The 13,022-nt window shown below is 47.9% G+C and overlaps 1 protein-coding gene across 2 annotated transcripts in view; it reads left to right on the forward strand.

The window, feature by feature from the left end:
• LOC134927267 (ATP-dependent translocase ABCB1-like) overlaps nucleotides 1–13,022 on the forward strand; it is a 503,919-nt gene that overhangs the window by 135,105 nt on the left and 355,792 nt on the right. For both annotated transcript variants that reach the window (XM_063921477.1, XM_063921479.1), the window contains exon 3: nucleotides 3,211–3,289. In XM_063921477.1, coding sequence (XP_063777547.1) covers nucleotides 3,211–3,289 — 79 coding nt within the window. The remainder of the gene's footprint in view (nucleotides 1–3,210; nucleotides 3,290–13,022) is intronic.

Below are 13,022 nucleotides of genomic sequence, written 5' to 3' on the forward strand. Positions count from 1 at the left end.
GGCTTCAATCATCAATTGCACCCCTTTTGCAAGAGATGCTGCCCCCCGCATCACATCCCCATCACCGTCTACCGTGTCAGAGTCGGTATCCATGTCATCTTGCATAATCTGGGTAAGAGCACGCTTTTGAGAGTGAATGCCAGGGAGCCCTGAAGGTACCGAACTGGACTAAACCCCGATAGAGTTCTGTAAAACCTGAGTTGCAGATTCATTCTGTGCTACCCTAGTAGAAATCTGAGAGATCATACCCTTAATAGCGGTTAACCACTCAAGTTCTATTACCAGGATCTGTGCTAACACAGTGCAATCCTGATTACATGGAATGGGATCATCCTGAGAGGACATATCCTCTGCAGCATCTGACAGAGTCCCTAGACATGGCTTTTAGGAAACTACAGACACTCCACACACACACACACACACACACACACACACACACACACACACACACACACACACACACACACACACACACAGGTAGATGGCAGACAGAGTTTCCCCCCAAGAATGCCAAGAGAGACACAGAGGTTGGAGCCAACCCACACACAGCGCTTTTGGATAGAGAACAGCCACTACCCAGTGTTTACTGTGCACCTTAATAGGTTACACAGTATGTACACAGCCTCCCCCCTTCTACAACCCCCTGTACTGTACAAGATAGCTGGAGTTGATGAGGAAGGATAGCTCTCCCTTTCAGCGTCTCTGCAGGTAGGAAAAATGGCGCTGAACGCTGCTGGGTCTGCTCTGAGGAGAAGCTCCACCCCCTTTCATGGCACAGCTTCTCGCTCTCTGTTTGAATTATACTGGCCTGAGGTATGTGTTAGCAGTGATCCGGGGTCCCTGACAGGCTTGCCGACCAGTGTAGGGTGTAGGCACTGGCTCAGGGCGCCCCTCACAGCACCGCACCATGTACCGCTGAGCCCCGGAGCGCAGTTAGTACTGCGCTCAATACTCTGTTGCTGCCATCTTCACACCGGCTCCCCGCTTGCTAGGGGGGCCGGTGACTAACTCGCCACAAATCTTCTGGCTCTGCAAGGGGGTGGAGGCATGCTGCCGGGGTGAGCGATCCCCTGTGGCGACGGTCGATCAATCCACTCAGGAGCTAAGTGTCCTGTCAGCGGAGATAGTGGCTCAGACCCCGCAGGGCGGACACTACTCCCCCCCTTAGTCCCACGAAGCAGGGAGGCTATTGCCAGCAGCCTCCCTGTGCCTAAACTCTTTAAAAAATAATAAAACTAGAGAAACTCCTATGGAGCTTCCCTAGCTGTGACCGGCTCCTCCGGGCACATTTTCTAAACTGAGTCTGGTAGGAGGGGCATAGAGGGAGGAGCCAGCCCACACTCTCAAACTCTTAAAGTGCCAATGGCTCCTGGTGGACCCGTCTATACCCCATGGTACTAATGTGAACCCCAGCATCCTCTAGGATGTAAGAGAAAATAAGTTTGTGTGCCAGTGTTTCCTGGAACCACAGATGTGCCCTCATTCACCTGTTGTCTTTGTGCTGTATCTTTTGTACTTTGCCCTAAATTTACAATCTTATTCGCATTAAAATCACACACAAAGGGGCTGTTCCCAAAGAGGACATTCCGCAGGCAGTTTCCTGGGTGGGGTCAACATGTCATTAGGCCCCACCCCTATAGCAGCAAAAAGCTACGATTCGTGGGTCATTGAGGAGGGAGCGGGGTCTAAATGATGCAATTTTGGGTCATTTAGCCTCAGCTTCTCAAAACAGAACCGCAATTCACTGTGCTTTCTCCGGCCACTCTTCCTGGGGTGCGGGGGACTACCTGAGAAATCAGGAGTATCCCGCAACTTCCAAGAGTGTAGGTAAGTATGGTTTCAGACCTCCATTGTTTGCCTTTTTACCCAGGTTAACTTCTGAGTCACACACAGCAGCTACTTTGTGAGTTGCAGCTGAAGCATCCCTGAAAATGTCAGTGGATCAGATGATCAGACATCTCAAGTGTTTTTTTCTAATTAAAATTTACCTGTACACGAAGTGCTACAGTGTAGCATCCGCTGCTTTTCCCCAATACAATGTCTGTTCTGCTGCATATACAGACTCAGGGGGCTTTTCATAGGTGGATGCAGATTTTGCTCTCGCGAGAGCAGGAAACTTATAAGAGATTTTTTCGGGACCTCAGCGAGTCCCAATAAACCCCATCCCTAATAAGTGAAGGTGTTGGGCTACTTTCGGGGCTAATTGGATGGCCATGGGGGATCAATTAGTCTGCAGTAAATTACTGCGGGCAATTTATTTCTTCCCTTTGTATGCTTACATTTGGGAAGTAATATGTTGTCATTTAAATAGTATTTATACAGTACTGAGTACTGCTGAAAAGATTTGTGAAATGTTTATTTAATATTGTCAAATTTCGCAGAATTACATTTGTAACGATAGCGTACTATGTATTATAGGGCACAAAAATAACATGTACAGATGCATACAGTATAAAGGGATTTGTTTAGTAAATACTGCTATTTTTTACATCTGATGTCACCCATAGCAAACAACTAGAATCTGCACAAGCAAAAGTATGATATCAACCCGAGCAATAATCAATGTAAAAGGTCTGTGTAGGAATTTCCATGTAAATATGTAATGTGTCTCCATTGATATTAAGGGAGAATTCAATTAGACCCATTACTTAAACGGGTATGAAAAAGGGTGGTAGCCGCGTGCTTTTACACCCGGTATTTTCAATTATATTCCCTGTTTCTCACCGGGAAAATTAGCTGTTTTTGGGCGTTAACACTTAGGGCCAAATGTAATAGAGTGAGAGTTTCAGAAAGTGAGAGATTTGGAAAGGTTTTTCAGATTATTTTAAAGTGGCAATCATTTACACAGCAAAACCAGGCTGATCTTGCTGTGTAAATGATTGCCACTTTAAAAAAAAAACCTGCAAAACCTTACCAAATCTCTCACTTTTTGAAACTCTCACTCTATTATATTTGGCGCTTAGAATTCGGGATAAATTCCCGGACCTATGTGTTAAGGGGTTTGCGGCACCTGAAAACAGGCAATTTATCGGGGATATCTTTGTGTAGACCCATAAAAAAATCCCTTTCTATTTTTAGAAGGTTTGATAACTCTCCCCCATCATGTCACAAATATCAGATCTTAACTTTGTAAATTCCCAGTAGTTGCTGATTTTTAGCTGTTGTCTCCATTGAGTTCTGACATATATATATGTTTTTTCTGTATAACAGCAAGAAGAAAGGATTTTTCTCGAAATCAAAAGATAAAGAGAAACCGGAGAAACTCAAGTTAGTGAGTCCTTTCACCATGGTAAGACTTGATATTGTAGTCGGTTCTTCTTGATATTTTTGCTATGTAAAATCTAAAATACAGAATATCAAATATCGTGCATGTTAATATACTGTATATAAAATTAAAATATTGCTGTTCCTTAGGTCAACCTAACAGAACACAATGGAAATTATAATAATAATAATTTTATTTATATAGCGCTCTTTCTCCAATAGGACTCAAGGCGCTTAACAGATACATAGCATAATATAGTACAGAAAATAATGAAGTACAGAACAGATTTTCATAAAATATAGAAGCATGTAAATACTAAAGGGACATTTATGGGAATGCTTGAGTAAAAAGGAAAGTCTTGAGTCTACTTTTGAAGGATTCTATAGTTGGGGCCTCTCGCACTGTGCGGGGAAGTGAGTTCCATAGAGTTGGAGCCGCATGACTAAATGCTTGACCCCAAGATGAATTACGGGAGATTCTATGTATTGCTAAAAGTCCTTCATCTATAGATCGCAGTAATCGAGTGGGGCAGTATGGGGTCAGTAGCTGCTTCAGGTACCTTGGGCCCTGGTCATGTAGTGCTTTGAAACTCAGTAAGCCAATCTTGAAGACGATTTGCCATCTTACAGGCAGCCAGTGAAGGGAGTAGAGTATGAGTGTTATGTGGCTAGAATGGGGCTGGTCAGTTAACAGCCTGGCCGCTGTGTTTTGCACCAGCTGTAAGCGGTGCAATTCTTTTGCTGGGAGACCAAGGTAGAGGGCATTACAGTAGTCTAATCGAGATGATACAAATGCATGGCTGACCTTTGGCAGATCATCTGAGGGAATTAAGTGCTTGATTCTGGCTATGTTCCTCAGGTGTAAGAATGAGGATTTGATTGTGGCTGATATCTGATGTTTAAGTGTCATGCCATCATCTAGGACAACGCCAAGATTCTGCACACGATCAGTGGTTTGTAATTCTGAATCCCCGAGTGTAAGTCTAGTTGGTTGGCTATGCTGCAGTCGTGTCCTTTGATGTTGCGGTCCTATCATAAGGACCACTGTTTTATCCAGGTTCAGTCGCAGCCAACTGGCACTCATCCACTCCTGGAGTTCAGCTAGACAGCCATTTAGCGTTCCTATTGGGTTATCGGTGCCGGAGCAAAGGACAAGTACAGTTGTGTATCATCTGCATAGCAGTAGTAGACTAGCCCATGGCGCCTGATTATTTCACCCAGCGGGAGCATGTATACTGCAAAAAGCATGGGGGATAGTATAGAACCTTGTTGGACACCACATGACAATGGCACTGGTGGTGATGAGTATAATCCAGATGATACTCTCTGTGACCTGCCTGTGAGAAATGATTTGAACCAGCTTAGGACTGTGCCATCCAGTCCACAAAAATGTATCAGTCGCTCAATCAGAAGCCCATGGTCCACGGCATCAAATGCTGCAGAGAGATCCAGAAGGATTAATATTGAACAGTCACCTCTGTCTCTTGCCATCAGAAGATCATTTAACACACACACCAGGGCTGTTTCAGTGCTATGTCTTCTCCTGAATCCTGATTGGAATGTATCATAGATATCACGGGTTGTCAGGCGGGTTTCCAGTTGATTTGCAGCCACTTTCCTAGAAAAGGAAGGTTTGATACCGGTCTATAGTTGATCATGCAGTCGGGATCTAAATTAGGTTTTTTAAGAAGAGGTCTAACAATTGCTTCCTTTAGGGGTCCAGGAAATATGCCTGTCTGCATTGAACAATTTTTGCAAAGACAGGACCAATTATATATCCATACAACCTATTAGAAGCTTGGTTGAGGCAGGGTCCAGATCACAGGGGGTGGGATGCAAAATGCGAGCAATTTCAGCAATGTCCTTTACATCTACTTGGTTAAAGCTGGTCCATGAAGGCTGGTGGCTTATATTGGCAGGTTTTGTAGTTTGACACTCCTTTGATGGCACTGTGGAGATTCCAGCCCGAATGGTGGAAATTATGTTAAAATATCAGTTAAAAATTGCTCCAAGCACCAAAATGTACAATTTTAATGCTGCCAGGTGCAACTTTTATTGTGTTACTAAGGGCAGAATTCAGTTCTTTTTCCATCAGCAGCCACTATATGGCGCCCAAACAGCTATTCAATTGTAGCTCAGTTCGGGCGCGAATGACTGCTGGCCTCTGCGTTTCTGATCGCACCCCCTGGGGTGGCGAGTTTAAATTTGCAAAAAGTGACCCATTTGGGCAGTCAAACGGCACTTTTTGCAATCGCACCCAGCACTTTGGTCGGGTTGAGCTGCTTTACATGGCTAAACCCGACCTCTATGGGTGCGATAGCAACATTACAAAATATCAATTGAATCTAGCCCTAAATTGGTGATTTCCAAACACTGTCCTGAGACATAAGAGTTAAATATTGAAAATCTAGAAAATGTTATGACTAAATCAAGCAAACTCCAACCACACCAAAAGCTGTTATAAAGTCAGTGCCACTGCTACCCACAATAGTTTGAATCACTAAATCAATAAATAGTCCAGTATTAATTCAGTAAACCATCCTTATTTCTGCTGCGGGGTACACTGGGCTCCACAAGGATAGACATAGGGATGTAGAGTAGGATCTTGATCCGAGGCACCAACAGGCTCAAAAGCTTTGACTGTTCCCAAGATGCATAGCGCCGCCTCCTCTATAACCCCACCTCCCTGCACAGGAGCTCAGTTTTGTAGTTGGTGCCGCAGATAGCAGGCACATAACAGAGGGGCTGCTCTGGGCAGCCCTAAGAAGAGCTTTTTTTAGCAGAAAAGTGAAGACTTCAAGGGCTGCAGCAGTGTGTATATGTCTGGAGACATTCACTGCTGCAGCTCCAGCTCTACCCAGCGGCGCTGTATACTCCCGCGCCCTGGTTGCCAGGTGACTACAGCAGGAGGCTCCGGTTTTCTTCTGGTCAGGCACACACGACTGGGGCTCTCCGGGATTGCGTGGCCATGCTTCGGGAGGTGGTGAGTGGGTCCCGTGCTGTATCGCAATCCGGCGCACCCGGTGGGAGGCGGGCTGCGCGCGCTGGCGGTGGACACTGTGGCAGTACAGGCGATCCCACTAGATCACCAGGGCATGGGTGCAGGTCAGGTTTTCTCTTAAAATCTTTTTATGTGTAGCCCGCAGTACCAGGTGGTTTTGCCAGCAGAGGGGATAAGGCTTAGACCTGGAGCCCCTCCCCCCAGCCCCAGGACGCCATTTCCAGTAAATGTTCCCGCCCTGGAGCTGCATATCTGTCTCTCCCTCACTCCCTGTCAGTGTTTGGGCGCCATTTCTCTCAGCTTGGGCAAATCCTTCTTTGTAAAGCCGCCTGGTTGTCAGCGCTGTGACTTTACATGACACTTAAGTATTCTACATGTCAATTAGACAGTGTTAGTTAAGAAAGAGTGCATTTAGTCAGGGTTCTCTGGTACAAGTACCCTGTGATATACTGTACATCCAGTTCTTACTGTGCAGTGTTATATCTATTGATTACTGAGCTATATATATCTAAGCTGGTCCAGTGCAGTATTATTGTTGGTAATAACCTCTGCATTGTATAACTGTGACTATATGTGTGTGTGCATTAGCTTGCTGGGTGGTTTCCATTTGTGTCTCTCACTCAACTTACTATCCCTATATTCTATAACCTGAGGGGGCTTGGTGCGTCAGGTTTATAATACTGTAATATAGGATATTCACAAGATATACTCTAATTGTATTTTTCTCGGGGATTTTAGTCACCATATCTCTCCTGTATCCCTGCTTGTGCTGACTACACTGCGCAGGGGTTTGGGCGAGAGGTATTGTGCTGCTGACAATTGTACTGTGTTACCTGATATTGCAAGTTATATCATGTCTGCTTCTGAGGGTAACGGTTCTGGGGCTGAACACACTGCCGGTGTTGCTGAAGCTACAGATCCCTATGAGGAGAATATAGCAGCTGCGGGTTCTGGTTCTGGGGGCTCCTTGCCCCCCAGTGGGACTGTAGCAACGGGGGTCCATAATGACCCGCGGTGGGCTACTTTCTCCACGCTTCTACACACGCTAGTTACTAAACTAACACCCCCTATGGGACCTCCTATGCCGGTTCAACCGTATGTGATCCCCGCGGCTAACCCGCCTTGGGCAGATAACTTGTCTGCTCAATTGAAGAAATTGAACCAGTCCTTGACTACTAAAAAGTCTGATACTCGCTCGCCTAAGACCACGGGGTCCTCTAAGCGAGCTCTTACCTCCTCACAATCCACTGCTGTCACTGACACCTCGTCTGATGAAGATGGCGCTTACACTGACCCCACAGATTCTGACACAGATACTGCTGATGGGGAGGGTAGTTCACATGTGGATGTTCCTGATCTTTTGGAGGCTATTAAGTTGATTCTACAGATTACGGATGATCCCGAGCCATCCGTCCCTCCTAAGAAACCAGATAGATTCAAGCGTCAGAAGGTGGTTAAACAAGTTTTACCTCACTATGACCACCTAGTGGATATACGTCAGGAACCCTGGGCAAACCCAGGAAAGAAGTTTTTGCCTCAAAAGAAGATGCTGGCTCGCTATTCCCTCACACCAGAGCTGTCCAAAAATTGGGAAACGCCTCCTCCAGTAGACTCGCATGTGGCTAGGATGGTGGTTTCCTCAGCTCTACCTGTCACTACCGTCACGTCTCTAAAAGAGCCTACGGATAAACGTGTAGAGGGTTGTCTGAAAGCGATTTACACCCTCACGGGTGCTGCACAAAGGCCCACTATTGCAGCAACATGGGCTGCAGAGGCTATTGAAGCATGGGCCTTAGAGTTGGAAGCTGAAATCTCTTCTGACCATGCTAGACCATGCTTGTCATATATTGTCACAGCTTCTCACTATATTAAAGAGGCGGCTTCTGATGCCGGTATTCTAGCAGCCAAGGCCTCTACTACGTCAGTCCTGGCTCGCCGGATATTGTGGCTGAGATCCTGGTCTGTGGATCTGGACTCTAGAAAAACTCTGGAGGTACTCCCTTTCAAAGGAGATATTCTGTTTGGGGAGGACTTACATAAGATAGTGGCTGACTTGGCTACTGCCAAAACTGCCTGTCTGCCAAGTACCGCTCCTTCTGTGTCGAAGGCTAAAGGTACTTCCTTTTGGCCCTTTCGTCCTTCAGGTAAAGCAAAAGGTCAGGCGTACCACAAGCAGGGCCGCACTTCCAAACCTGGTAAGCCAAAGCCCAAAAGAGCCTGGGCTGCCCATCAGCCAGCTTCCAAGACCGATAAGCCTGCCGCATGACTGGGCGGGCCTCCCCCTGGGGGACCCCAGGGTGGGCGGCCGGCTTCTAGGATATACCCAGGAATAGATGAAGACCACTTCCGATGCCTGGGTATGGGAAGTCATCACTCGGGGTTACGCCATAGCCTTCAAAAACCGTCCCCCTCATCGATTTTGCCTAACAGACGTCCCTTTGGACCAGACGAAGGCAAAAACTCTACATTCGGTGGTACAGACCCTCCTGGATACAGGAGTGGTAGTACAGGTGCCTCTTGCTCAGAGAGGCCGGGGGTACTATTCTCTGCTGTTTCTAGTCCCGAAACCGAATGGGTCCTCCCGGCCTATTCTCAACCTCAAGGCATTGAACAAGTTTGTGAAAGTCTCCAAGTTCCGTATGGAAACCCTTCGCTCTATAGTTCTGGCCTTGGAACCTGGGGATTATATGGTCTCCCTGGATATATAGGATGCTTACCTGCATATTCCTATAGCAGTGTCGCATCAGCAATACCTGAGGTTTGCGATTGGCAAACTCCATTACCAGTTTCGGGCGTTACCTTTTGGTTTGACTATGGCTCCACGAGTCTTTACCAAAGTTATGGCGGTGATGACGGTGGTACTCCGCCGTCAAGGGGTCAGGATCCTACCATATCTGGACGACTTGTTGATCCTGGCAAATTCCCCAGAACTTCTCCTGCGTCATCTGGATATGACTGTCCGGTTTCTGCAAGCCAACGAGTGCCTGATAAACTGGAAGAAATCCTCCCTGGTCCCTGCGCAGAGCATGGTGCACCTGGGAGCGCTTTTGGACACTCACAACCAGCGGTTGTTCTTGTCTCAGGAGAAAGTCCTGAAGCTTCAGGACAGAATTCGTTGCTTCCTTTCTCGTCCGCAAGTGTCGATACATTCGGCGATGCAGGTGCTGGGCCTCATGGTGTCAGCATTCAACATGGTGGAGTATGCTCCGTTCCATTCTCGCCCCCTCCAGAGGCTGATTCTGGCCAAGTGGGACGGCTTGCCTCACCGGATCAGGTCTCACATGATCTCTTGACTCCAGAGGTCCGTCTGTCGCTGCACTGGTGGCCCCAGGACCAACGATTGTGCAGGGGCCGTCCCTTCTGGATATCCGACTGGGTCCTGTTGACAACAGATGCCAGTCTAAGGGGTTGGGGCGCGGTGCTGGAGCAATACTCCCTTCAGGGTTGGTGGACCAAGAAGGAGTCTCTCCTCTCGATCAACATTCTGGAATTGCGGGCAGTCTTCAACTCGTTGAGCCTGGCCCAGCATTTAATTCAGAACCGTCCTGTTCAAGTACAGTCAGACAACGCCACAACAGTGGCTTACATAAACCATCAAGGCGGCACTCGAAGCCGTTTGGCAATGAAGAAAGTCTCACGGATTCTGCAATGGGCGGAATGCCATCTACCGGCCATATCGGCAATATTCATTCCGGGAGTCCTGAATTGGGAAGCGGACTTTCTCAGTCGTCAGGACGTACACGCCGGAGAGTGGGGCCTCCATCCAGAAGTGTTTCAACTCCTAGTGGAAAAATGGGGCCTTCCAGACGTGGATCTGATGGCGTCTCGACACAACCACAAGGTTCCGGTCTTCGGAGCAAGGACAAGGGATCCTCAAGCAGCATTCGTGGATGCGCTGGCGGTGCCGTGGAGGTTTCGGCTGCCGTACGTGTTCCCTCCAGTGTCACTTCTTCCCAGGGTAATTCGGAAGTACAAGCAAGAAATAGGAATTCTGCTTCTCATAGCTCCAGCGTGGCCCACACAGCACTGGTTCTCAGACCTGCAGGGCCTATCGTCAGAGCGTCCAATTCTACTTCCACAACGCCCAGTCTTCCTCGTTCAGGGCCCCTGTGTCTACCAGGACCTAGCCCGGCTGTCTTTCACGGCATGGCTCTTGAAGCTTCTGTCTTAAGGGCTAAAGGGGTTTTCTGAGGCGTTCATTCAAACTATGTTGCGGGCCCGGAAACCGGCTTCTGCTCGGATTTACCATAGGGTCTGGCATTCTTACTTTGTTTGGTGCACATCTAACCATTATGACGCTTCCAAGTTTAGTACAGCCAAGTTGTTGGCTTTTCTTCAGCAGGGCCTGGACTTAGGCCTGCGTCTGGCCTCCCTCAAGGTTCAAATTTCTGCCTTGTCGGTGTGGTTTCAGAGAAAACTTGCGACCTTACCTGATGTGCATACCTTTACTCAGGGTGTGTTGCGTATCCATTCTCCCTATGTCCCGCCTGTGGCTCCTTGGGACTTGTCGGTGGTTTTGGAGGCATTACAAGAGCCTCCGTTTGAACCTCTTGGTTCAGCTGATCTTAAGTGGCTTTCCCTTAAGGTGGTGTTTCTGCTGGCTATTGCCTCAGCTAGAAGAGTGTCGGATTTGGGTGCCTTGTCTTGTAGTTCCCCATATCTGATATTTCACCGTGACCGGGCGGTTCTTAGGACTCGTCCCAGATATTTGCCTAAGGTGGTTTCTTCGTTTACACCTTAATCAGGAGATTGTGGTACCGTCCTTTGTCTCTCCTGATCTGTCTCCCGCAGAGCGGTCTTTGGATGTGGTACGGGCTCTCCGTATCTATGTGAAGAGAACTGCTTCTGTTAGGAAATCTGATTCTCTCTTTATTCTGTTTGGGTTTCACAAACGGGGCTGGCCTGCTCACAAGCAAACTTTGGCCAGATGGATTAGAATGGTGATTGCACATGCTTATGTGAGGGCTGGTCTGTCAGCTCCTGCTCACATTACGGACCATTCTACTCGGTCTGTTGGACCTTCTTGGGCGGCCCGCCGTGGTGCGACCCTTGAACAATTGTGCAAGGCGGCTACGTGGTCCTCCGTGAACACGTTCATAAGGTTCTATGCCTTCGATACTGCCGCTTCCCAGGATGCTTCCTTTGGACGCCGGGTTCTTGTGCCCGCTACAGTGCATCCCCTCCCATAAGGAACTGCTTTAGGACATCCCCTATGTCTATCATTGTGGAGCCCAGTGTACCCCGCAGCAGAAAACGAGTTTTATGGTAAGAACTTACCTTTGTTAAAACTCTTTCTGCGAAGTACACTGGGCTCCACAAGGCGCATACCCTGACGCACTTAGCTTCTTTGGGTTGGTATGGCATTAGCCGCTGACACTTCTCCTGTGGTGAGAGTGTGGTGTATGTGTCTAGTAACCGTTGTCGTCTCTTTTCCTGCTACTGCATAAGGCTGGTTAACTAAAAACTGAGCTCCTGTGCAGGGAGGCGGGGTTATAGAGAAGGCGGCGCTATGCATCTTGGGAACAGTCAAAGCTTTTGGGCCTGTTGGTGCCTCGGATCAAGATCCTACTCTACACCCCTATGTCTATCCTTGTGGAGCCCAGTGTACCTCGCAGAAAGAGTTTTAACAAAGGTAAGTTCTTACCCTAAAACTCATTATTTCTAGCAGTACAAACTTAGGGGCAAATGTATTAACCTGGAGAAGGCATAAGGAAGTGATAAACCAGTGATATGTGCAAGGTGATAAAGGCACCAGCCAATCAGATCCTAACTGTTAATTTACATACAGTATTGGAGCTGCTTGGCTGGTGCCTTTATCACCTTGCACATATCACTGGTTTATCTCTTGCTTATGCCTTCTCCAGGTTAATACATCTGCACCTTAGTTCCAGCTGGACCATCCCAAAGAACCCCACCAGTATGTTCTGTACTGTACTACCCCCCTCTCCACCAATCTGCATGTTTTGCATTGCTCCCTTGCTCCTTACCTCAGTCTCTATGTTTGTACTGTGCTGTCAAGACCAACCTCCGCCATTCCCCCCCACACATATGCACAAATATTAACTTCTGTGATGTATGCCATCCACTAGACTAGTGCTTTTACAGTTCTATATGCCTCCACTCCATGGCCCCTTCAAGTCTTCTGGAGTGAAATGCTGATGATTTACCTGTCTATAACAATCAGCCACACACCGTCAATGCATTACGTCTATGAAGTTGACGGAAACTCCAGACAGGGTGCCTCTTAAGGTTCCTGGAATGGGTACTCATCCTACGGTGCAGTGGCAGCAAGAAAACAAAATGTGTAGTGAATACACTTGCGCAGCTGGTTGTGACAATTGGGTGCCTATTTTCAGCTGGGAAAGCCCCCCTCTCTATGCCACTGCTTCTGACCCCTGGCTTTGGGGTGACTACCTTCTCTGGTTTCTGACCCCTGGCTTTAGGGTTACTACCTTCTCTGGTTTCTGACCCCTGGCTTTTGGGGTGACTACCTTCTCTGGTTTCTGACCCCTGGCATTGGGGTGACTACCTTCTCTGGTTTCTGACCCCTGGCATTGGGGTGACTACCTTCTCTGGTTTCTGACCCCTGGCTTTAGGGTGACTACCTTCTCTCGTTTCTGACCCCTGGCATTGGGGTGACTACCTTCTCTGGTTTCTGACCCCTGGCATTGGGGTGACTACCTTCTCTGGTTTCGGGGTGACTACCTTCTCTGGTTTCTGACCCCTGGCTTTGGGGTGACTACCTTCTCTGGTTTCT

Source organism: Pseudophryne corroboree, chromosome 5 (genome assembly GCF_028390025.1).
Source record: "Pseudophryne corroboree isolate aPseCor3 chromosome 5, aPseCor3.hap2, whole genome shotgun sequence".
Lineage (NCBI taxonomy): Eukaryota > Metazoa > Chordata > Amphibia > Anura > Myobatrachidae > Pseudophryne > Pseudophryne corroboree.